We start from the raw sequence: 27134 nt of genomic DNA, 5'->3' as shown, positions 1-27134 counted from the left end.
AGGCTCCTCACCAGCTCGGGACCTCCGGCAATCTCAGTGCCAACTGGAGTACATTCAAGCAAAGCTTTCTGCTGTACATCGCAGCCTCAGACCTCGTGGGTGCGTCTGATGCAAGGAAGATCACGCTTCTCCTCTCAACAGCGGGTGATCAAGCCATCAAACTCTTCAACTCCTTTTTCACTTCACCGAAGGCCAGGACAAAACAAAGTTTCAGACCATCCTGGACAAGTTTGACAGTCACTGTGAAGTGGACACCAATGAAATCTTCGAGCGCTATATATTCAAACAGCATCTACAAGGTAAAGATTAATCTTTCAACTCCTTCTTTACTAACCTCTGCCTGCTAGCACTGTCCTGCAACTTTGGTGATATTGCTGACTCCATGATCAGAGACAAATCGTCTTTGGAGTTCACTCTGATCCTCTGAGAGAGCAGTTGCTGAAAATCAAGCATATGACCCTGCCAGTTGCGATTGAAACATGCACAGTGCATGAGCACACCAAAAATCACTATGCCCAGTACAAATCAGCTGAAAACGAGAAACTTGCCTCCCACGCGGCAGAGAGTGTGCAGGCCATCTCCCGAATGCAGCGCTTCAGCATTGATGAAAGTGGCCATTTTGCACGCTTTCCCCGGGGTCCCATGCATGCGCGATGTGAACGGGACAACAAAGCCGTCGACACCCGCACTGTGCATGTGCAGCGACGCGTGGAGCGTCAGGACATCAACGTCATGACGTGCTCGAACTGCGGCAACGCCCATTTAAAGAAACACTGCCCTGCAAGTGGCAGGCAATGTTTAAACTGCGGGAAGCCTGGACACTATGCAGCCTTGTGCAGGGCTGCACCACCAGTCAGGGGCCAGTGCTCCCAATTCCACGACGGCACGTTCAGAGTGTGCAACAACGATTACAGGATTCTGATCCTGGCAGCACAACGGATCCAGAGGAAAAATGCCTGGACTCCTACTGTGTGGGCATTGTTTTGTTATGTTTCCTTTGTAACATAAGCGGCTTCCTTGTGTTGCATTTGTCAAGGAAGGTCGAGACGTGCAAATAACTTCAACTCATTTATTTACACTATGTACACATTTATAACTTGAGTTCGACACTACTGCTAATCCTATTGTAGCTACCTAAACTGACTAACCAGCTGCTGTCTTCCACGTGGTGGGTGTGATAATGAATCAACCCTGTGCCTCTCCTCACTGACTGACTCCACTGGCAAAAGGGCTGATCATGTGTGTGGTGTCCTTTATATATGGGTTGGTGTAATGCCCCCCTGTGGTCGTGTCACCTCCTTGTGTATCGTGAATGTCCATTGGTCGCCTCCTATCTAACTTATCTATTGGTTGAGTGTGTGTGTGTGATGTTTCTGGTGCTCCCTCTCGTGTCTGTCTAGCTTACATGTATTTACAGTGATGCACATCACCACAGGCATCATTACCAAATGTGATTGTGCCACATCCAACTCATCACAAATGAAATCCATCCACGCTGTGGATTCAGTGGACGAATGGCGTACAGTGATGCAGGTCAACACTGCTCCATCCAGTTTAAGCTGGACACAGGTGCTTCTGGCAACCTCCTCTCACAGGCAGATTTCAAACGCATCAAGAAGCTCCCCAAGGTCCTTCCAGCAGCCTCCAGGCTCCTGGACTACAACGGAAATGCCATCACGGCACTGGGATCCTGCCATCCACTCGTCTCCAACCGGAGCACCCATGCACGGTTACGTTTTGAAATTGTCAAGCCAGACAGGGCATCCCTACTTGGCGCGCATGCCTGCAAGCAGCTGAACCTCTTGCAGCGGGTTTACACAACAACATCCTCCAATGTGGATCTTCAGGCCGGCATTGACGACATCCTCACTCAGTATCCGGATGTGTTCGACGGGATGGGCACGATGCCATATCGACACAAGATTCTGCTACGACCTGATGCCAAGCCAGTGGTCCACGCAGCACGCTGGGTCCCGGCTCCGCTGAGGGAGCCCTGAAGGCACAGCTCAAGGATCTTCAGCAACAGGGCATCATTTCCAAGGTAGTCAAACCGACTGACTGGGTCAGCTCGATGGTATGTGTTAGAAAGCCTTCGGGAGACCTGCTCATCTGCATTGATCCCAAGGATCTCAATAAGAATATTATGCGCCAACACTACCCCATCCCAAAGCAGGAGGAACTCACCAGTGAGATGGCACACGCATGTTTTTTCACCAAGTTAGATGCGTTACATGGATTTTGGCAAATCCAGCTGGATGAGTCCAGCAGAAGGCTCTGCAGCTTCAACACACCGCCTGGCAGCTACTGCTATAATCGCATGCTGTTTGGCATTGTCTCGGCATCGGAGATCTTCCATCGCATCATGGAGCAGATGATGGAGGGCGTTGAAGGGGTTCGTGTGCACGTGGATGACATCATCATATGGTCCACGACCCCAGAAGAGCATGTTTCCCGTCTCCAGCAGGTATTCCGCCGTGTCCATGCCAATGGCCTGAAGCTGAAGAGGTCCAAATATTGCTTTGGCATGTCGACACTCAAGTTCCTGGCCTCACACATCATGGCCCTACGTAACCTGGTGATAAAGTCCACTGCCTTTGAGTGGAAGACAGCACATCAGGCAGAGTGGTTGGAGCTGAAAGCCAAGCTCACCACTGCACCCGTCTTGGCATTTTTCGACCCAGACAGGGAGACGAAGATCTCGACAGATGCGAGCCAGGATGGCATCGGTGCGGTGCACTTCAACGCAGCATGGTAGCATGGTGGTTAGCACAATTGCTTCACAGCTCCAGGGTCCCAGGTTCGATTCCCGGCTTGGGTCACTGTCTGTGTGGAGTCTGCACGTTCTCCCCGTGTGTGCGTGGGTTTCTTCCGGGGGCTCCGGTTTCCTCCCACAGTCCAAAGATGTGCAGGTTAGGTGGATTGGCCATGCTAAATTGCCCTTAGTGTCCAAAATTGCCCTTAGTGTTGGGTGGGGTTACTGGGTTATGGGGATAGGGTGGAGGTGTGGACTTAAGTAGGGTGCTCTTTCAAAGAGCCGGTGCAGACCCGATGGGCCGAATGGCCTCCTTCTGCACTGTAAATTCTATGATAATCTATGAATGCGATGACACTTCATCCTGGGCACCGGTAGCCTACGCATCGAGGGCCATGCCCACTGAAACAAGGCATGCGCAAATAGAAAAAGAATGCGTGGGTCTTCTCACTGGCATTCTCAAGTTTCACGACTATGTCTACGGCCTGCCGACATTCACTGTCGAGACGGATCATAGGCCTCTGGTCCACATTATCCACAAGGACCTGAATGACATGACGCCTCGGTTGCAGCGCAGCTTCCTCAAACTCAGAAGGTACGACTTTGACTTAGTGTACACGCCTGGCAAGGAGCTCATCATCACTGATGCATTGTCCCGCACCATCACATTGCCTAGTGAACCGCAGGAAATCATCCGGCAGATTGAATCACAGGTGCAGCTGTGTGCTAGCACCCTCCCGGTGTCTGATGAGATTCAGGTTCACCAGGTTTCGTAGGGCCGTGGTGTGTGAGGCCAGGTTTGGGATGAACTTGCCCAGAAAATTGACCATGCCCAGGAAGCGCAGCACCGCCTTCTTGTCTTCAGGGTCCTTCATGTCTTTGATGGCCTTGACGTTGTCTGTGTCCGGGCGCACGTCCTGCTGAGAGATCTGGTCACCTAGGTTTGTATCCTCAAATAGACATCCAAAGACTCCCTCTTGCAGCGTGTCAGGCACCATCTCGCCAATGGCTGGCAGAAAGGGCAGTGCCCTCAATTTTACAATGTAAAGGACGATCTGACGGTGATTGATGGTATCCTCCTCAAGCTGGACCGGATTGTCATTCCACTCAGTCTCCAGAGCTTGGTGCTCCAGCAAATCCATGAGGGACACCTGACTGTCGAGAAGTGCAGATGCAGAGCCAGGCAGGCTGTTTACTGGCCCGGTATTAGCCAGGACATCTCGAACATGGTCCTCAACTGTGTGACCTGTCAATGCTTCCAGCCAGCGCAGAGCAAGGAGATGCTCCAGCAGCATGAAATCGAGATCTCCCCGTGGTCCAAGGTTGGCATCGATCTCTTTCGTGCGAATGGTCGTGACTACGTGTTGAATATTGACTATTTCTCCAATTACCCTGAAGTCATGAAGCTCACAGAACTCACATCTCGGACCGTCATCAAGGCCTGTAAGGAGACGTTCTCCAGGCTTGGTATCCCACTCACTGTTATGAGTGACAATGGCCCGTGCTTCAACAGCCACGAGTGGTCTATGTTTGCCAAGTGAAACCATTTCAAACATGTCACTTCCAGCCCATACTATCCGCAGTCCAATGGGAAGGTTGAAAAAGGGGTGCACATTGTGAAACAGCTCACCTGGAAGGCCACGGATTCTGCTTCTGCCATCTGTCTCGCGCTGCTTGCGTACAGGGCGACCCCACTGTCCACTGGCATGTCGCCGGCTCAACTCCTGATGAACAGGGACCTGCGGACGACACTTCCAGCCATACACTTGCCCAACCTAGATCACCTCCCGGTGCTGCAGAAGGTGCAGCAGCTCCGGTACCAGCAAAAGCAGGGCTATGATGATCATGCCACCGATTTGCCCGTGTATCCCCGGCAGACACTGTCAGGATCAAAATACCGGATGGTGGCTGGTCTGCTCCAGCTGTCGTTGTTCGACAGGCTGCGCCCCGCTCGTATGTTGTACGTATGGCTGATGATTCTGTTGTGCGACGAAACAGACGGGCACTGCGCAAAGTTGCCTGCCCACAAACGCGTTCTTCTCCGTTTCCGTCCGTTGTTTTGCCACCTCCTGATACCTCGCACTACGAGGCCACCAGTCAGGCTTCCATCCCGCCTGTTAAGGTGCTGTTGTCCCCACCACCACCTCTCCGGCGGTTGACAAGGATCAGACCCAAGCCCCAGAGACTGGATTTATGAACATTTGTTTTGTTTGCTATGCTCTGTTTTCTCACATTAGACAGCTGTCTTCACATGTAAATACGTTCACATATGCCACCCCTTGTAAATATGTTAATATATGCCACCACATGTAAGTATGTTCCCATGTGCCAACAAAACATTTTTTAAAAAGGGCAGATGTCATGATATGCAGATAATGATATACAGTCAGGCACAGACAGGCAGCTAATGAACACAGAGAACAGGACATGACCAATGAGCAGGCAGCACACTCAGGGGTGGTATCTCACTATAAAAGGCACGAGGCACTCACACTCCACATCTTTCCACTGATGAACATCTACACGGTGAGTCAGGGTGGCTAACCTCCAGCACGTGGCTAAGGGCTAGTCTGGTTCAGTCAGACAGAGTAACCACACTTAGGTTAGCAGAGAGTTGAACTCATAGAGAATTGTGCTAACTGTGCTACTGGTTCAATAAATCAGATTGAACTAACTTCAAGGTCTGGAGTATCTTTTGGTTAAAGCTGCATCCAGTTGCCGCCTGTGTTATCCCAGAGTACATAACACGACACCAAGGTCTAGATTTGGGTCACAATATGTAAGAACCGAACCACAAAGAGTTTGTGTATGAACAATCTTGTCAATTGTCATTAAGGTCAAAGGTGCAATTTTTGCACCAAGGCAAAGGAACTTGCTTGTCACATTTTAGAATTCTGTGACAATATAGCCCTTCAGCCACACTTGTGACAGAACCTAAGTATGCAGATTTCAGACGTGTGGTTTTGTCTTCCTTCTGCTTGTAGATATCAGAAAACAGTGGCCATTTGTGTGTAGACTGTTTGCCGTATTCACAAGACTGACCTTACGTAAAGAGCTTAAAGTGGTTAGACCATGTGGTATTTTATTTTCCAATATTGTGAATGTATTAAACGTACATCTCACACTTCATCCTCATCTGATTTTTTTCTGAAGTATTTATATGACAGAATCTGTTAAATGCAGCACACCATCATGTGAGGAGCTGGGTTAGTACAGGGCTAAATCGCTGGCATTTAAGGCAGGCCAGCAGTGCAGTTCAATTCCTGTACCAGCCTCCCCGAATAGGCGCCGGAATGTTGCGACTAGGGGCTTTTCACAGTAACTTCATTTGAAACCTACTTGTGACAATAAGCGATTTATCATTTCATTTCATATCATCTTGAACTCGAATAATTCCAATTCATATTTTGAAAAATCTCGGCAAATAATGATGGTTTGTATCAGTTTGTGGTCTGTGTCTATTTTAATTTTGCAGTACTAGAAATGTATATTTATGTTGAGGCAACAGCCGATTATAGATAATGACACTGGCAAATGTGGTTCAAAGCCAGTTAAAATTAAAACTGTAAGATCCTCAATTTATATTTTTCATAGTTCTCTTTTTCTTTGATACTAGACGTTCCAACAATCCCTGGGGCAGAAATCCAAAAAAAGAAACAAAGGTAGATCAGATTGTCTTTCTGAATATTTTTTTTCTGCCCGTTACGATGAAATTTCAGCTAAGTGGTTTTAAGCAGTGCTATAATGTACTTGATTCAAATTTAGTTTTTATCCAGAGTGTGATTTTACTCTTATTGCACTGAAATTTGATGTTTAAAAAATATAAATTTGTGTATTTTGTATATGTGGTGAATTTCTTGCAAGCTCTTCTGCATTGCAATACGGTCCAGAAATTGTGCTTGTTTCAATGTTTTTTCTCTATTTAATGCTTCTGCTTTTATTAAATGGTTTTCTATTTTCAAAATTCTATTGCAGCCGATAATCGTCCAGATAGTGCTAAAGGAAACACAGTTAATGTTATATTTATTTTCATGACCTAACCTGAATAAATGCAAGTGTTGGTGAAAGGGTTCACACTATCAATTTGAGATATAAATTGCATGCATTTTTGTGTGCTGCAAAAGGGTTTTGTTAAAATTTTCAAATTATGTGCAAACAGTTATAGGCTGAGTTTGTTAAAACCGAGATTAGAATAGCTCCGGGTCAGATCGGCTGCCCGCCAGGTACTGGCAGGCAGATGATTAACGATAATTGTTGGCAATCACAGGGCCGATTGCAGCTCCATCCTCTTGTTAACTGGGATTTCTAGTTGGCAAGCTGACCACTGGGTCAAAGCTGCAGGCATTGGCCTCTCCATGGTCATGACCAGTCAGCTGTGACCTTTTTAAAAAAAACCTGGGATCCTCCCCACCCTCACCATCTTCAGATGGGCAGCTCGCACCTTAACCGGAGGAACTACTGATCTCGAAGCATTGGACCGCCTCCCATTAGCCCTCCAGTGTCGGGAGCCTGAAAACCCCATTAATTGGCCTTGTAATGTTTTTTGATTGGGCTGATGTTGAATCTTGATATTGTAGTGTGAACAAAGAACATTAGACTTTGTTTTATAAACAAAGTTATTTATTACTAACACTACACTAATGAATTACTATTATGTCTAAGATTAAATAGCCATTAATTAGCGCACAGATGGACTGGCCACCGACACCTCATCTGTCGTTTGTAATATTGCAAAGGGAGCAGGTGGCTGTGCATTGGGAATGGCACTTATCACATGGCACCAAATGTATGGCCACCCCTTTCCCCACCAGCCATCCCGCCACCGGGAGGGGGCAGTATAATCACAAACGTAGTGCTGTTATGAGCTGGAAATCCCCAGTTCTAATGGCCCAGTTGAAACTTTTACCTGAACCCTGAACCCTAAATAGAAGGGTAAACCAAGTGAGGACACTTCTTGCAGGCAGTTCATCATTATATGGCAAAGTTCTAAGCACATTTAGTCATTCTTTTTCAGAATTACATTTTCTTTTGTTACATTTTAAATGTTACTTCTTGCAGTCTCTACCAATGGAGGATTCTTCCCACTTAACTCACTTACCACAGCACACTCAAACGACAAAGTATCTAACTTTTGGCCTTCATGTGACCATGGAAAACTATCCCTCTATTCTTTTGACCCCTCTGCAGCCTGTGACACATTGTACAGCAACATGTTCTCCCAATGCCTCTCATCTGTCATCCAGCTGGGAGGAACTGCCCTTGAATCCATTCATACCTATTGAATAGGACCAAGGAAATTACTCCTGTAATGTTACCTCTGCTATTCTTCAAGAATCTATCCTTGCTCGCCCTCTATTTCTCATCGACATGCTGTCCCTTGGTGACATCCAGAAACATGATGTTAGTTACTATATGTACGGTGACAACACTTGGCTGTTCCTCACCACCATCTCTCCTGACCCCTTCACTGTAAGTCTACTCACCTCAAATCCAGGACTGGATGAGCAGAAATTGCCTCCACCTAATATTGGGAAGACCAAAGCCATTGTCTTTGGTCCCAGCCACAAACTCTGTTCCTTGACTACCATTTCCGTTCCTCTCTCTGCCACTGTCTGAAACTGAGCCAGATCTTTTGCAATCTTGGTGTTGCGTTTCATCCTGAGATGAGCTTCAGACCACATATCCACTTCAACAGCTAGATCGTCTACTTCCATCTCCAAACCTTCACCAGACTGCTTATACGGCACTGAACCTTTCACCCATGCCATTGCTATCTTTAGACTTGATTCTTCCGAAGCTCTGCTGACCGACCCCCGGCTATCTTCCACCTTTCATCAACTTGTGCTCACTGATGTTCAGTTTGAGTTCTCCTGACCTCAGATTGCTTTGGTCCAGACATGGGCAAGAACTCAGGAGGGGAGATGTGAGTGACTGGCCTTGACATCAAGGCAACATTTGACTGAGTGTAACATCAAAGAGTTCTTGCAAAATTTAAGACAATGGGAATCAGGGGAAAAACTCTCCACTGGTTGAAATCATATATTGCACAAAGAAAAGTGGTGGTGATTGTTGAAGGCCAAGCAACTCAGTCCCAGGACATCACTGCAGGTAATCCTCAGGGTTTGGCCTAGGCTCAACCGTCTTCACCTGAGGAGGCAGATGAGACCTTGTTTCAATGACCTTCCTTCTATCATATGTTCAGAAGTGTGGATGTTTGCTGATGATTGCTTAATGTTCAGTAATATTTACTATTCCTCGGATATTGAAGCAGTGAGTGTCCATTTGCAGCAAGACCTGGACAATATCCAGCCTTGGGCTGACAAGTGGCAAGTAACATTTACGTCACACAAATGCCAGGCAATGGCCATCTTCAAGAAGAGAGAATCTAATCCTTTCCTCTTGATATTCAATGGCATTAGCATTGCGGAATCCCAAGATTGTCAGTATCTTTGGGGGGGGGGGGGGGTTACCGTTGATCAGAAATTGAACTGGACAAATATTGTGGCTGTAAGAAGCTCAACACCATCCAGGACAAAACAGTCTGCTTGGTTGGCATCCCATTCACACCTTAAACATTCACCCCCTCCACTACCGATGTACAGTAACAGCAGTGTGTACCATATACAAGATGCACAGCAGTAACTGGTCAAGCTTCATTCAGCAGAACCTTTCAAACCTCCAACCTCTAAAATTGCAAGGGCAGCAGATGCATGGGAACACCACCACCTGACGTGGAACGATATTGCCGTTCCTTCTCTGTTATTTGACCGAAATCTTGGAAATTTCTGCCTAACCGCACTGTCGGTATACTTGCACCACATGGACAGCAATTCAAGGTATACTTACACCAATTCAAGAAGGCGGCTTACCACCATCTGCTCAAGGGCATTGAGGGATGGGAAATAACTGCTGGCCAAGCCAGTGATGCCCACATCCTGTGAAAGATTAAATTTAAAAAACATAGTTGGATATTTCTGCAGTTTTACCTATTTCTCCTGCTTGTGAGTATGGTGTGAATCTTAAAGTCAGAATGTTGCGTGTGTATGGGCGGGGGCGGTGGTGGGAGGGGTGGTATCCATTGTTTCCCTTCATTCTAAATATTTGAACGTTAATATCATTTTTAAAAGGTACCATTATTGATTAGGTGGAAGTGTGTCTTCATGTACATAACAGACACCTTCACCTTTGAGTGACGTCGTAAGTTCCAGCAGTTCATTTAAAGAAGGAAAGAATTTACATTTATTTAGTCCCTTCCACAAAGTACTCCGCAGCCATTAAGTACTTTTAAAGTCGAGTCACTGTTGTACTGCAGAAAAATGGAACAGATAACCTACGCACAGCAAGACCTCACAAACAGCCAATGTTCCCCTGAGCTGCAGCAGCAACCTGAAAATTCCCAAGCAGGTCACTCGCAAGTTGGCCCTTTTTCAGCATGTACGCGGCCATGCAAAAAACATTAATGGGCTCGGCACTTAGACAAACTGCCCACGCACACTACTGAAAAACTAGCTGCAAACAGACAATATTACCCATTTTCAATAATGTTCATCAAGAGATAAATACTGACCAGAACACCATGAAATGTGCGAAGGGATTTTTTAAAAAAAAATCTACCTGAGGAGGCAGATGAGACTTGTTTCAATGCCTCAGCCAAAGGATGGCACCTCTAAAAGTGTAGCATTCCTTCATTGCTGCACTGGAGAATCAGCCTGGCTTACATCTCACATCTCTGAAGTCACAGCCATCTTTCTCAGCAGGGGAATGCTACCACTGAGTCAAAGTTAATACCTTAATGTACAATTCCTGAGAAAAAGGGGAAATATAAGCTGCATGGAATATGACTTAAGTGGTACAGTAATAACGATATTTGTATTAATCTTCAAAGACTACTGATAAATATAGAACAAACTGGGACACTTGGCGATAACATGACTTGTTGGTAGAATTGGATTCGTTATGTATAGCTGGGTATTTGAATTCCTTACCTTCTGGTAATTTCAGGCGCTGTGACAGCAATGAGCAGGAGGAGAATTTCTTGCAAGGACCTCGGTCGTGGAGACTGTGAAGGCTGGTTATGGAAGAAAAAGGATGCTAAGAGTTACTTTTCGCAGAAATGGAAGAAGTACTGGGTTGTATTGAAGGATGTCTCTCTGTACTGGTACATGAATGAAGAAGTAAGATCTAATTTAAATCTGTACACTGTGAGGGTATGGGTTCTTGTGAGAGTTTGGGTCTCAGTAAATAGGATTAAAAGAGTTTTTATAATGGAAATAACTTACATTTAAACCATATCTTTCATGACCTCATGATGCCCCAAACTGCTTTAAACTAATGAAGTACTTTTTGAAACTCAAAGAACATCTTGAAAATTCTGAGTTGGAAAAAGTTAAAGGAATCCACAATGCAGGGATTTTAACTCGTGAGAAAATATTAGCCCAGATGCGCAGCTACATTCACACAACTGAAGAAAATGTTCTCAAAGAGAGAAAATTATTGTGGAATTGATTTGTGACTTCAGAGGATGTCTTTTTTTTTCTAATTTTCCTCGCAGTAAATGTTAGTGAACTAACTTAGTGTCTCACAGCTTGGCATGAATTGCCCCATGTGGCGAAGTTCATGACTGCATCAGCAGGAGAGGAGGTGAGTGGGAAGTGCAAAGCTTTTGCCAAGAGGAACAGTGAAAGAGAGTGAAGGCAGAGTGCAGATCTTGCCAATGGAGCCTGTAATCTGGACTCTTGTCAGATTGTAGAGTAGCTTTGGACAGGTCACTGTAGGTCACTCTTACAGGCTAAGTAAGAGAGAGAAAGAAATGTGTGACAAGAAGAAAACTTGTAAAATTAATTCAAACAGCAAATAGCACTCCTTGCAAATAATTGTCCAGAAGGATTCATATGATCTATATTAATTTTGTATTAGAACTAGTGCTCCAACATTTGTTTGCTTCAGAAATTCAGAGAATTGTAAAATAAAACATATAAATATTGAAGCACTGATGGAATTGACATTTTATCATTTTCCTCTACATTTCCCATGCCACTTATTTTGCAAATGTTGCTGGTATAGTTTGCTACAGCCAAGCCATATACCAACATGGTAAAGAAAATTTGTGTGTGTATGTAGTCTATCACAAGTGGCAAAGTGAGTTTCTTTCTTTTATCAGTTAAAGAAAGACTGAAGTTGAAACTTAACTTGTTGCATTTTCAATCCTTAAGACTGTACAAATACCAATACAATTCATTGAATAACAGGAACACTTAAATACAGCCTGGATTTCTATCCTTGAGGCAGGAATCATGAGTTGAGTCATTTTCTGACATAATGGACCTACCTCTTGCCCAGCAGTGCTCACTCACACTGTTTTCATGGCTGGAGACGGGGATGGCCTGGAGTCAGCGCCACCAACTCCCAAAGCAGGCCCGAGGTGATAACAGGGGCAAGTGGAGGCCAAGACAGGCAGATTAACTGGCCCATCCCATTTATTGGGACATAAGACCAGTTTTGTAAAAGTGTTAGACCTGTCGCCCTCATTCCTCACCCACCTCCACCTCCTTACACCCATGCATCCTTCATACCAAGAAGCCTCCTTCATACTGCCATTCCATCTCCATATTCTCTCTGTACACTCCTGCTGTCTCCACCTTGACAGAACTCATGAGCTCTATAATAACATTGGAAAATCTTGAAGATACCCATGTAACTGGGTTTTAAGACATCAAAGTAGAAAAACAGCCATTCAAAAATATTTTCCAAAAATCTTAATCCTACTGACTGCTCATAAAAATGTCAATCAAAACAAAGCTCACAGTCCCCTTGAAACCTATATCAACAACTCCTGCTCAGCTGAATCCATTAGTTGGGTTTTGAGCTCAGCCAAGCATAGAATCATAGAATTTACAGTGCAGAAGGAGGCCATTCAGCCCATCAAGTCTGCACCGGCACTTGCAAAGAGCACCCTACTTAAGCCCCACACTGCACCCTATCCTCCTTTATCCCCGAAACCCAGTAACCCACCTAACCTTTTTGGACACTAAGGGCAATTTAGAATGGCCAATGCACCTAACCTGCACATGTTTGGACTGTGGGAGGAAACCGGAGCACCCGGAGGAAACCCACGTACACACGGGGAGAAGGTGCAGACTTCACACAGACAGTGACCCCAGCCGGGAATCGAACCTGGGACCCTGGAGCAACTGTGCTAACCACTATGCTACCGTGCTGCACATACTGGGATTCCACTGCATAGCCGTTTCATCAAAACCTCCAGAGCTGAGTATGTTGGACATCTGTTGCACTGCTTCAAAGACTGAACAGATGGACTGTCAATCGAAGAAAAAATAAAATCACAGAGGGATATTGATATATTAAAGTCTGAGTTTCAATGTTGTTGAATGCAGAAGAGCATGCCATCCACTGGATAAAGAAACCTAATGCATTTAAACACACACGATGCTAGTAAACACAATGGTCGCTTATCTTTTCTAAACAAAGCATTATCATTAGTCAGTTTATTAAAAACATATGTAATTTATATATAATTAAATTATGGCCTGTGAAGTTGTCAGTATCTTGAAAAGGTTCTTCCCTCCAGACGAAGCTTCTTCCTGGAAAAGCAAGGGGTCTAAAATGCCCACCTCATAATGGGTTAAGCGATGGCAGGATTGCTGCATCTGGGCTGTCTATTTGTTGCTTATCCAGGGACCATAAAAATCCCACAAGTTGGGAATTTGGACAGGAATCCTAGAATGGGGTCCCACCTATCATTTTTAAATCCTGTCCACCTCTGTTCCAATGCAGATGGAGTCAAGAAAATGTGGCCCTAACATGTAACACTCATTATTTACCTCATTTATCTCAGTATGGTAAAACAGGAATACATTTGATACCGTTATCATTTGTGGCATATTGCATTGGGGTTAGATGTTGCAAATCTGGAACTTAACTAGAAAAACTCTTAACTACCAGAAATGGGAAACAAGGACAGCTAATTTTGGAAACACACATTGAGCATAAATAAAAGACTGGTTGCTTATTTCTTTTGCTATTTTTCATTGAAAAGATCAGTTTTATTCATGGTTATCAGTCTTTTATCAGTTCTTCTGCTAACCGCAGCAAACTGGGAAAATAATATCCTAGTATCACTAAAAGCTGTTTATGAGAGCTTAATTTTCAAGCCACATGTTCAAACAGTTGGTCTCAATGCAATGACAGGATCGTAAAAACGTTTCGGGCAAAATGGTGGTGCAGTAGTTAGCACTGTTGTCTCACAGCGCCGAGGTCCCAGGTTCGATCCCAGCCCTGGGTCACTATCCGTGTGGAGTTTGTACATTCTCCCCGTGTTTGCGTAGGTTTCATACCACAGCCCAAAGATATCCAGGGTAGGTGGATTTGCCACGCTAAATTGCCCCTTAATTGGAAAAATGAATTGGGTACTCTAAATTTCTTTTTCTTTAAAAGAAAAAAAAATTTTTTAAGACTTTGCGAAAATAGAAGTTTAACACATTGAACATTTGACAGTTGATACAGAAATGAAAAATTATACAACAGAAAATATTCAACCAAGTTCTTTTTTGAATTTTCTTCAGGATGAGAAGGCCGAGGGATTTATCTGCCTATCTGAGTTCAAAATTGATAGAGCAAGTGAATGTCGGAAAAAGTAGTAAGTATTATGGCAGTGATGGTTTGATGATCACACTCATCCTTGACTTTATAAAAAGGAAATTAATTTAACGTGATCTATTGTTCAGCAACCAATTAATGTCGGTTGGCATAGCCTGATGGTCATTTCACACTATGAGCTAAATGATTGCATGCATTCTCTGAATTTGGCAAATGATTAAGTGAAGAGTATTTTTCCTTTAAAAAAATTAAGGCTCCTTCTGCTCTCAGTTTCCCGTTCCTCCTGTTCACTGCCTCTGCTCCCTCTCCCTTTCTGATTCAGAATTCTCAGAATATGGTCAGCATCTCCTGCACATGGGCTATTTTTTCCACACTATTTCCATCTCTGTTTTTTCTGCTGTCACTCTAATCTATTGGGTTACATGCAGATAAGTGCAAGCAGGGAGAAAAATGTTCAATTATTATATGATATAAACCTGCAGGCTCAAATACAATTGATGGGTACCAGTATATACTGATTTTCATCAGCAAGTGTGGCCACACACCAAAATTGATAGTTTTCTGCAGTAATCCAGTCCACCTTAATAACTGAGGGAAGTAAATGTAATGCTCGATTTTAGACCATCTGAAATATAAAACTGGAATAATGAAAACTAGTCTGATATTTCAAAACATATTATTGTGCTGCAGAATATAAGGAAATATAAGAACAAATTTTCCACTCAGGAGCAGCGATGCACTGAATTTAAGGTGGGATAAGTCGACACACACACGTGCACTGTAATTGCCTTGGAAGTTTAACTTCCAATTTGCGCTGCCCACAAATATCTCTCTCACTGATCTCCACGTTGGAGGCTTGGGCTAGACATGCACTTCTTACTGACACTTACCTTAGAGTCGTTGCACCATTTGATCTCTGGTGTAATTTAGTGATAAACAGCACAACCCAAACTACCCCACCTCCTCCCCCAAATCTCAAACCACCCCCAACCCAGTCTCACTGACCCGACGACCTACATCCCTTGACCTGACTATCCACACGCCACGAACCCGACTACTGACTCCAGTCCCCAACCATTCCCTCACCCACCCACCACGCATTCACTCACTCTCACCCACTCACTCATCCCTTCACTCACTCACTCATCCACACACCTACTCAGTCAGTCACCCATTCACTCACCCAGCTGCACACTCACTCACTCACTTCTGGCTTGACTACAGCAGCCGATACCATAAAAAGTGTCCTCTCCACTGCTTCACTTCACCAATTTTCTCCTGGATTGCTGCACTGCAACTTTGTGGGTCAAATCCTTCTTGCATGTGTGCAAAACGATGAGCATGCAATGACCTCCACACTCAACAGCAATGTCCGCAGCATCGCTATTGATTGGAATATCTGGCCCATAATATGTAGTGTATAATACACTAAAAAATAAATTAATATGGGTTATTGCTCATTATTAAAAGTAATATGGCCTGCCTTCTTAATGGTTCTAGGACAAATCATTGCAGAGACTATTCTAAACAAACTCAAGAAATGTTCTGCATTTCTGACATGAGCTAGTCTGCTCATCTCACTTTCAATGAAAATTAAAAATCTCCCATGAAATCCATTCTGCCTTTACAACAGGCTTGTCCAATCTTTGCATTAATACATTCTCTCACTTCACAGCTGCTACCAGGGTGGGTTGGGGGAGGAGGGGGGGGGGGGGGGGGGGGAGTGGGAGGGAGTCCTTTTTTACTTCTTAATTCTACTCATAAGGCTCCATTGTCTGCTTGCCTCTCATTATTCCCTCTTTTAGCATAGATGGAATTTCTATCAACTGTTCCTCAATTGGTAGCACCCCCATTCTGAGGCACAAGGTTCTGAGATTATGTCCCAAACCCGGATTTGATCATAGCTGACATTCTAGTGCAGTCCTGAGGGAGCACTGCACTGTCGGAGGTGCCATCTTTTGGATGACATATTGAAATAGTACCCCATTTGCCTACTCAGGTAAATGCAAAAGATCCCATTACTATTACGGAGAAGAGCAGGGTAGTTCTCTCCAATGTTCTGCCCAATATTTATCCACATCGAAAAAACGATGAACTGATTATTATCACGTTGCTGTTTGTGGGGGTTTGCTGTGCTCAAATGGCTGCTATGTTTCTTACATATTTCAACACTTCAAAAAGGATGTTATATTGGCCATAAAGCGCTTTGAGAAGTCTCATTATCATGAAAAACGCTGTATAAAATCCAAGTCTTTCTTTCTTTAATCAGTGAAGCCAGTCTGGGTAGCACTGTTGCTTCACAGCATTAGGGTCCCAGGTTCGATTCCCGGCTTGGGTCACTGTTTGTGCGGAGTCTGCACATTCTCCCGTGTCTGTGTGGGTTTCCTCCGGGTGCTCCAGTTTCCTTCCCCAAGTCCCGAAAGACATGCTTGTTAGGTGAATTGGACATTCTGAATTCAACCTCTGTGTACCCAAACAGGCGCCCAGATTGTGGCAACTAGGGGCTTTTCACAGTAACGTCATTGCAGTGTTAATATAAGCCGACTTGTGACAATAAAGATTGTTTTTATTTTTTTATTTTTTTTTACCCGATATCCTACCTTCCTGTGAATCTTGTAGTCTGTGGATCATTCTTAACATGTGGGCTGGACAATCAGCAGGCTACTTGACTGTGAGGATAAGATAGTAAACCCCTATCCCATCCCCGCCATTGCATTCCAGCAAGCTAAATGGATAACAATATGGAATAGTGACCATTTTCCCCTTACCCCTTCAGCCCTCAGACACCGAAAGACATCGAAAAATGTAGTTAGCCAGCAGAAATAATCATTTAGTGTCAATGTTTAATGTTAACCTTTAATGAAATACTTTCAAAAACTGAGGGTAATTAAATATTTTTAATGTAGAAATAACATTAAAGGGTTTGTGGTTTTTATTTTATGTATCTCTCTCTTTAACAGTGCATTCAAAGCATGCCATCCAAAGATTAAAAGTTTCTACTTTGCAGCGGATAATATGGATGATATGAACAGGTATGTACAAACACAACAAAATGATTCCAATTAGTTGCAGAGGCAATTTGGGGCAACATTCAATAACTTGTATTTATGACTGATACAAGTTTACTACTTCTCTCTTAGCAGATTCCCACAAGTGACAAAAAATGACCATCACCTATTTACTAGATTAAATATAAAGGGTAGTTTCACAATTGCAATTGCACAAAGATTCAGCCGGTGAGAGTACAATATCCTCATTCCCAGTGCCACGTTAATATAACTTGGGAGATCGTAAATACAGATTGACTTTCACCGAAGTATTTAATTACAGCTAAATGCAAACATGGAGCATTCAACAGGAGCAAATACAGAAAGAAAAGTTTGCAATGAATTGATGACAGTCACCACTATTTACATTTCGCATGGGCGGACAGTCAAAGTTGCTAATGTGGAAGGAAGAATAGCAGCGACAATTGCTGTTCACAATCTTTGAGCTGTTCAGCTTCAACATTCTTGAATTACTGCTTTTCCAAATGCCATTCAAAAATTGACACACAAGTTCCAGGTACAGTAGTAACTAATGAGACTGATGCAATACATACAGCTGCTACTATAATTCTGTTAATAGCCTCTGCCCCATATTCCAGCCCAGAATGTGTGACTTAAAACTTCCAGCTTCCTAGACTGATAACCAGATTGCTGGATTCCACCTCATGAATGGAGGATTTATTTTAGGTAGCCTGGTTATATTATAAATATCTCCATAAATAAGGCCACTCATATGCAGAATGTTGTCTCCATCATGTCAAGAAACACGGAGGGCTATATATCAGGCAAACTACGTTAATACTAACATGCCTTTTATAAACTATGTGGTTTGCCTCCTCTGAGAAAGCTATTTGTAGTTAAACAGAATGTCTCCTTTAATTTTGAGGACCAGATCTTCTTTTATTTATTGACGTGACAGTTTCCTGCAGCCTTCTATCTGATCTGTCAGGAGAATGCAATAACTGCAGTATTTTCTCAGTATCATGCTTTTTAACTGCTCAATTTATTGGATGCTTGGTTACCAGACAAACTGAACAATGTTACCATCTGTAAATACAAAGACAATGATCAAGACTGATTATATACAAGTGAAAGTTAGAGGTTGTGTCTAGTGTACACCATCTCATAAAGAACATCAAGTGATAGCACAGAAGGGTCTAGGCATCAAGAACATATAAAGCTTCAACATTTTCCAGACGAATGCATGTCATATATCATTCTCAGTCTTTAGTAATTTTAAGCCACACTGTCAAAGCTGCTATCTTTAAGATGGGATATTAAACCGAGGTCTCATCTTGGCCTCGTGGATGGGTATAAAAGATCTTGTGGCATTCTTTGAACAATATAAGAAATTTCTGCCTACTGTTTTAAACTAATGTTCTTTCTGTGTTACTGTTGCATACAGTGATTACTAGACTAATGTTTTCTTCAATGTGTTCCTAGTGACACACTTGGTGGAGACACTAGTTTGTGTTCATGGTAGGAGGGCAAATGAGGACGTCATACCATGGGCAACTTTCACCCATCATCTTGTGCTTAGCCATAGGACTACTTCCACAAGATTTTCCTTAGCGCCTGGTTTTTCAACACTCCTTACACTCCAAAATGACAGCTGTGGCACGTGTTCACTTCTGGTGCAAGCCACATCAGATGCTATTTTGATGAGGATGTCAGTGTGTCCACAGTAAATGTGTGTTAGAAGTCTGCAGAGTACGCAGATCACAAGGTCAATCACCATGTAACACTAATTTGATGCCAGTCTTGCCATTTTGGAGCTCAGTGTTCCAGTAAATGCTATTTCTTAAATTCACAAAGCTGAACACTTTGTTCAGCAGCAGGAAGGACCTCCAACCCATACTATTTGAAGGAATTACCAGCTACTTTCAGGTTGGTTGCTGATTGATTTCTACTGGCTCTTGCTTAAACGGCATAAATATTTGGAGGTTTCCAGAGATAGAACAAAAAGAACAAAGAAATGTACAGCACAGGAACAGGCCCTTCGGCCCTCCAAGCCCGTGCCGACCATGCTGCCCGACTAAACTACAATCTTCTACACTTCCTGGGTCCGTATCTCTCTATTCCCATCCTATTCATGTATTTGTCAAGATGCCCCTTAAATGTCACTCGTCCCTGCTTCCACCACCTCCTCCGGTAGCGAGTTCCAGGCACCTGTGTGTAAAAACCCTCTGCGTAAAAAACTTGCCTCGTACATCTACTCTAAACCTTGCCCCTCTCACCTTAAACCTATGCCCCCTAGTAATTGACCCCTCTACCCTGGGGAAAAGCCTCTGACTATCCACTCTGTCTATGCCCCTCATAATTTTGTATACCCCTATCAGGTCTCCCCTCAACCTCCTTCGTTCCAGTGAGAACAAACCGAGTTTATTCAACCGCTCCTCATAGCTAATGCCCTCCATACCAGGCAACATTCTGGTAAATCTCTTCTGCACCCTCTCTAAAGCCTCCACATCCTTCTGGTAGTGTGGCGACCAGAATTGAACACTATACTCCAAGTGTGGCCTAACTAAGGTTCTATACAGCTGCAACATGACTTGCCAATTCTTATACTCAATGCCCCGGCCAATGAAGGCAAGCATGCCGTATGCCTTCTTGACTACCTTCTCCACCTGTGTTGCCCCTTTCAATGACCTGTGGACCTGTACTCCTAGATCTCTTTGACTTTCAATACTCTTGAGGGTTCTACCATTCACTGTATATTCCCTACCTGCATTAGACCTTCCAAAATGCATTACCTCACATTTGTCCGGATTAAACTCCATCTGCCATCTCTCCGCCCAAGTCTCCAAACAATCTAAATCCTGCTGTATCCTCCGACAGTCCTCATCGCTATCCGCAATTCCACCAACCTTTGTGTCGTCTGCAAACTTACTAATCAGACCAGTTACATTTTCCTCCAAATCATTTATATATACTACAAAGAGCAAAGGTCCCAGCACTGATCCCTGTGGAACACCACTGGTCACAGCCCTCCAATTAGAAAAGCATCCTTCCATTGCTACTCTCTGCATTCTATGGCCTAGCCAGTTCTGTATCCACCTTGCCAGCTCACCCCTGATCCCGTGTGACTTCACCTTTTGTACTAGTCTACCATGAGGGACCTTGTCAAAGGCCTTACTGAAGTCCATATACACAACATCCACTGCCCTACCTGCATCAATCATCTTAGTGACCTCCTCGAAAAACTCTATCAAGTTAGTGAGACACGACCTTCCCTTCACAAAACCGTGCTGCCTCTCACTAATACGTCCATTTGCTTCCAAATGGGAGTAGATCCTGTCTCGAAGAATTCTCTCCAGTAATTTCCCTACCACTGAAGTAAGGCTCACCGGCCTGTAGTTCCCGGGATTATCCTTGCTACCCTTCTTAAACAGAGGAACAACATTGGCTATTCTCCAGTCCTCCGGGACACCCCCTGAAGACAGCGAGGATCCAAAGATTTCTGTCAAGGCCTCAGCAATTTCCTCTCCAGCCTCCTTCAGTATTCTGGGGTAGATCCCATCAGGCCCTGGGGACTTATCTACCTTAATATTTTTTAAGACACCCAACACCTCGTCTTTTTGGATCTCAATGTGACCCAGGCTATCTACACACCCTTCTCCAGACTCAACATCTACCAATTTCTTCTCTTTGGTGAATACTGATGCAAAGTATTCATTTAGTACCTCGCCCATTTCCTCTGGCTCCACACATAGATTCCCTTTCCTATCCTTTAGTGGGCCAACCCTTTCCCTGGCTACCCTCTTGCTTTTTATGTACGTGTAAAAAGCCTTGGGATTTTCCTTAACCCTATTTGCCAATGACTTTTCGTGACCCCTTCTAGCCCTCCTGACTCCTTGCTTAAGTTCCTTCCTACTTTCCTTATATTCCACGCAGGCTTCGTCTGTTCCCAGCCTTTTAGCCCTGACAAATGCCTCCTTTTTCTTTTTGACGAGGCCTACAATATCTCTCATCATTCAAGGTTCCCGAAAATTGCCGTATTTATCCTTCTTCCTCACAGGAACATGCCGGTCCTGAATTCCTTTCAACTGCCACTTGAAAGCCTCCCACATGTCAGATGTTGATTTGCCCTCAAACATCCGCTCCCAATCTATGTTCTTCAGTTCCCACCTAATATTGTTATAATTAGCCTTCCCCCAATTTAGCACATTCATCCTAGGACCACTCTTATCCTTGTCCACCAGTACTTTAAAACTTACTGAATTGTGGTCACTGTTACCGAAATGCTCCCCTACTGAAACATCTACCACCTGGCCGGGCTCATTCCCCAATACCAGGTCCAGTACCGCCCCTTCCCTAGTTGGACTGTCTACATATTGTTTTAAGAAGCCCTCCTGGATGCTCCTTACAAACTCCGCCCTGTCTAAGCCCCTGGCACTAAGTGAGTCCCAGTCAATATTGGGGAAGTTGAAGTCTCCCATCACCACAACCCTGTTGTTTTTACTCTTTTCCAAAATCTGTCTACCTATCTGCTCCTCTATCTCCCGCTGGCTGTTGGGAGGCCTGTAGTAAACCCCCAAGATTGTGACTGCACCCTTCTTATTCCTGATCTCCACCCATATAGCCTCACTGCCCTCTGAGGTGTCCTCCCGCAGTACAGCTGTGATATTCTCCCTAACCAGTAGCGTAACTCCGCCTCCCCTTTTACATCCCCCTCTATCCCGCCTGAAACATCTAAATCCTGGAACGTTTAGCTGCCAATCCTGCCCTTCCCTCAACCAGGTCTCTGTAATGGCAACAACATCATAGTTCCAAGTACTAATCCAAGCTCTAAGTTCATCTGCCTTACCCGTAATACTTCTTGCATTAAAACATATGCACTTCAGGCCACCAGACCCGCTGTGTTCAGCAACTTCTCCCTGTCTGCTCTGCCTCAGAGCCACACTGTCCCTATTCCCTAGTTCTCCCTCAATGCTCTCACCTTCTGACCTATTGCTCCCGTGCCCACCCCCCTGCCATACTAGTTTAAACCCTCCCGTGTGACACTAGCAAACCTCGCGGCCAGGATAATTTATGCCTCTCCGGTTTAGATGCAACCCGTCCTTCTTATACAGGTTACACCTGCCCCGGAAGAGCTCCCAGTGGTCCAGATAACGGAAACCCTCCCTCCTACACCAGCTGTTTAGCCACGTGTTTAGCTGCTCTATCTTCCTATTTCTAGCCTCACTGGCACGTGGCACAGGGAGTAATCCCGAGATTACAACCCTCGAGGTCCTGTCTTTTAACTTTCTGCCTAGCTCCCTGAACTCCTGCTGCAGGACCTCATGCCCCTTCCTGCCTATGTCGTTAGTACCAATATGTACAACGACCTCTGCCTGTTTGCCCTCCCCCTTCAGGATGCCCTCTACCCGTTCGGAGACATCCTGGACCCCGGCACCAGGGAGGCAACATACCATCCTGGAGTCTCTTTCACGTCCACAGAAGCGCCTATCTGTGCCCCTGACTATAGAGTCCCCTATTACTATTACTCTCCTGCGCTTTGACCCTCCCTTCTGAACATCAGAGCCAGCCGTGGTGCCACTGCTCTGGCTGCTGCTGTTTTCCCCTGATAGGCTATCCCCCCCGACAGTATCCAAAGGGATATACCTGTTCGAGAGGGGGACAACCACAGGGGATTCCTGCACTGACTGCCTGCCCTTTTTGGTGGTCACCCATTTCTCTGCCTGCACCTTGGGTGTGACCACATTTACATAACTGCGATCTATGACGCTTTCCGCCACCTGCATGCTCCTAAGTGCATCCAATTGCTGCTCCAACCGAACCATGCGGTCTGTGAGGAGCTCCAGTTGGGTGCACTTTCTGCAGATGAAGCCATCCGGGACGCTGGAAGCCTCCCGGACCTGCCACATCTCACAGTCAGAGCACTGCACCCCTCCAACTGGCATTGCGTCAATTAATTAAAATTAAAATGAAAAAACAATTTTTTAAAATATTTTTTTTTAAATTTCAAAGTTACTGTGAACTATCTGTTTCCTAGCACTAGATTTCTAATAGAAATGCGAAAGCTAAATATAGTACTCTCCGATCTCTGGCTTAGATATCCCTCTAAATTATAATTAAGTAATTATGTTTAATTAGTTACCAATGCTTAATTTTTTTAATTTAGTGTAGATTCCCAACCAGCCACTCAGGCCACGGCTTTTCTGTGATGTCACTTCAGTTTCCCCCCGACACACACAATTTGAGAAAGGTATAAAAGTAAAAATGAGTAAAAATCACTTACTTACCTTCTTGCCCTCTGAGTGTCTTAGATGTTCTCAGGTTCTCTCCCTGACAGAGACTGCTCCTCCTCCTCCGAACGGCTCCCGAAACTAGGCCGCGATCTTTTAAAATCTCCGCTCCGACTCGCAGCTCCCGCGCTTTTTAAATCTCCCGCACTGTTTTCACTGTCCCAGCTCACTCAGCTCCCGCGCTGTTTTCAAAGTCCCGGCTCTCTCTCCTCCCGCGCTGTTTTCAGAGTCCCGGCTCACTCAGCTCCCGCGCTGTTTTCACTGTCCCGGCTCACTCAGCTCCCGCGCTGTTTTCAAAGTCCCGGCTCTCTCTCCTCCCGCGCTGTTTTCACTGTCCCGGCTCACTCAGCTCCCGCGCTGTTTTCACTGTCCCGGCTCACTCACCTCTCGCGCTGGTTTCAAAGTCCCGGCTCACTCAGCTCCCGCGCTGTTTTCAGAGTCCTGGCTCACTCACCTCTCGCGCTGTTTTAAAAGTCCCGGCTCACTCAGCTCCCGCGCTGTTTTCACTGTCCCGGCTCACTCACCTCTTGCGCTGTTTTCAAAGTCCCGGCTCACTCAGCTCCCGCGCTGTTTTCAGAGTCCTGGCTCACTCACCTCTCGCGCTGTTTTCAAAGTCCCGGCTCACTCAGCTCCCGCGCTGTTTTCACTGTCCCGGCTCACTCACCTCTCGCGCTGTTTTCAAAGTCCTGGCTCACTCAGCTCCCGCGCTGTTTTCACTGTCCCGGCTCACTCACCTCTCGCGCTGTTTTCAAAGTCCTGGCTCACTCACCTCTCGCGCTGTTTTCAGCATCCTGGCTCACTCACCTCTCGCGCTGTTTTCAGAGTCCCGGCTCACTCACCTCTCGCGCTGTTTTCAGAGTCCTGGCTCACTCACCTCTCGCGCTGTTTTCAGCATCCTGGCTCACTCACCTCCCGCGCTGTTTTCAGCATCCTGGCTCACTCACCTCTCGCGCTGTTTTCAGAGTCCCGGCTCACTCACCTCTCGCGCTGTTTTCAGAGTCCTGGCTCACTCACCTCTCGCGCTGTTTTCAGCATCCTGGCTCACCCACCTCTCGCGCTGTTTTCAGCATCCTGGCTCACTCAGCTCCCGCTCTGTTTTCAGAGTCCCGGCTCACTCAGCTCTCGCGCTGTTTTCAGGGTCCTGGCTCACTCACCTCTCGCGCTGTTTTCAGAGTCCTGGCTCTCTCTCCTCCCGCGCTGTTTCAATGTCACGGCTCTCTCTCCTCCCGCGCTGTTTTCAATGTCCCGGCTCACTCAGCTCCCGCGCTGTTTTCAGAGTCCCGGCTCACTCAGCTCCCGCGCTGTTTTCAGAGTCCTGGCTCTCTCTCCTCCCGCGCTGTTTTCAGAGTCCTGGCTCTCTCTCCTCCCGCGCTGTTTTCAATGTCACGGCTCTCTCTCCTCCCGCGCTGTTTTCAATGTCCCGGCTCACTCAGCTCCCGCGCTGTTTTCAGAGTCCCGGCTCACTCAGCTCTCGCGTTGTTTTCAGAGTCCTGGCTCTCTCTCCTCCCGCGCTGTTTTCAATGTCACGGCTCTCTCTCCTCCCACGCTGTTTTCAATGTCCCGGCTCACTCAGCTCCCGCGCTGTTTTCAGAGTCCCGGCTCACTCAGCTCCCGCGCTGTTTTCAGAGTCCTGGCTCTCTCTCCTCCCGCGCTGTTTTCAATGTCACGGCTCACTCAGCTCCCGCGCTATTTTCAGAGTCCTGGCTCTCTGTCCTCCCACGCTGTTTTCAATGTCCTGGCTCACTCAGCTCTCGCGCTGTTTTCAGAGTCCTGGCTCACTCAGCTCCCGCGCTGTTTTCAGAGTCCTGGCTCACTCAGCTCTCGCGCTGTTTTCAGTGTCCCGGTTCACTCACCTCTTGCGCTGTTTTCAGAGTCCTGGCTCACTCAGCTCCCGCGCTGTTTTCAATGTCCCGGCTCACTCAGCTCCCGCGCTGTTTTCAGAGTCCTGGCTCACTCAGCACTCGCGCTGTTTTCAGAGTCCTGGCTCACTCAGCTCCCGCGCTGTTTTCAGAGTCCCGGCTCACTCAGCTCCCGCGCTGTTTTCACTGTCCCGGCTCACTCAGCTCCCGCGTTGTTTTCACTGTCCCGGCTCACTCAGCTCCCGCGCTGTTTTCAGAGTCCTGGCTCTCTCTCCTCCCGCGCTGTTTTCAGAGTCCTGGCTCATTCAGCTCTCGCGCTGTTTTCAGTGTCCCGGCTCTCTCTCCTCCCGCGCTGTTTTCAGAGTCCTGGCTCTCTCTCCTCCCGCGCTTTTTTCAATGTCAACTCTCTCTCTCCTCCCGCGCTGTTTTCAATGTCCCGGCTCTCTCAGCTCCCGCGCTGTTTTCAGAGTCCCGGCTCTCTCCCCTCCCGCGCTGTTTTCACTGTCACGGCTCACTCAGCTCCCGCGCTGTTTTCAATGTCACGGCTCACTCACCTCTCGCGCTGTTTTCACTGTCCCGGCTCACTCAGCTCCCGCGCTGTTTTCACTGTCCCGGCTCACTCACCTCTCGCGCTGTTTTCAAAGTCCCGGCTCACTCTGCTCCCGCGCTGTTTTCACTGTCCCGGCTCACTCAGCTCCCGCGCTGTTTTCACTGTCCCGGCTCACTCACCTCCCGCGCTGTTTTCACTGTCCCGGCTCACTCACCTCTCGCGTTGTTTTCAAAGTCCCGGCTCACTCAGCTCCCGCGCTGTTTTCAGAGTCCCGGCTCACTCAGCTCTCGCGCTGTTTTCACTGTCCTGGCTCACTCACCTCTCGCGCTGTTTTCAAAGTCCCGGCTCACTCAGCTCCCGCGCTGTTTTCAAAGTCCCGGCTCACTCAGCTCCCGCGCTGTTTTCAGAGTCCCGGCTCACTCACCTCTCGCGCTGTTTTCACTGTCCCGGCTTACTCACCTCTCGCGCTGTTTTCAGAGTCCTGGCTCACTCAGCTCCCGCGCTGTTTTCAGAGTCCCGGCTCACTCAGCTCCCGCGCTGTTTACACTGTCCCGGCTCACTCACCTCTCGCGCTGTTTTCAGAGTCCTGGCTCACTCAGCTCCCGCGCTGTTTTCAGAGTGCCGGCTCACTCAGCTCCCGCGCTGTTTTCACTGTCCCGGCTCACTCAGCTCCCGCGCTGTTTACACTGTCCCGGCTCACTCACCTCTCGCGCTGTTTTCAGAGTCCTGGCTCACTCAGCTCTCGCGCTGTTTTCAGAGTCCTGGCTCACTCACCTCCCGCGCTGTTTTCAGAGTCCCGGCTCAATCAGCTCCCGCGCTGTTTTCAGAGTCCCGGCTCAATCACCTCCCGCGCTGTTTTCACAGATCCGGCTCACTCAGCTCCCGCGCTGTTTTCAGAGTCCTGACTCACTCAGCTCCCGCGCTGTTTTCAGAGTCCCGGCTCACTCAGCTCCCGCGCTGTTTTCACTGTCCCGGCTCACTCAGCTCCCGCGCTGTTTTCACTGTCCCGGCTCACTCAGCTCCCGCGCTGTTTTCAATGTCCCGGCTCACTCAGCTCCCGCG

At 46.3% G+C, this 27134-nt stretch overlaps 1 protein-coding gene across 4 annotated transcripts in view; it reads left to right on the top strand.

The window, feature by feature from the left end:
* Positions 1 to 27134, top strand: part of cnksr2a (connector enhancer of kinase suppressor of Ras 2a) — an 842905-nt gene that overhangs the window by 672404 nt on the left and 143367 nt on the right. For all 4 annotated transcript variants that reach the window (XM_072514072.1, XM_072514071.1, XM_072514073.1 and 1 more), the window contains 4 exons: positions 6369 to 6414; positions 10754 to 10926; positions 14335 to 14408; positions 17329 to 17400. In XM_072514072.1, coding sequence (XP_072370173.1) covers positions 6369 to 6414; positions 10754 to 10926; positions 14335 to 14408; positions 17329 to 17400 — 365 coding nt within the window. The remainder of the gene's footprint in view (positions 1 to 6368; positions 6415 to 10753; positions 10927 to 14334; positions 14409 to 17328; positions 17401 to 27134) is intronic.

This window comes from Scyliorhinus torazame, chromosome 8, assembly GCF_047496885.1.
Source record: "Scyliorhinus torazame isolate Kashiwa2021f chromosome 8, sScyTor2.1, whole genome shotgun sequence".
In the NCBI taxonomy this organism is placed as follows: Eukaryota; Metazoa; Chordata; class Chondrichthyes; order Carcharhiniformes; family Scyliorhinidae; genus Scyliorhinus; species Scyliorhinus torazame.
This window is presented reverse-complemented; position numbering and strand designations above follow the sequence as displayed.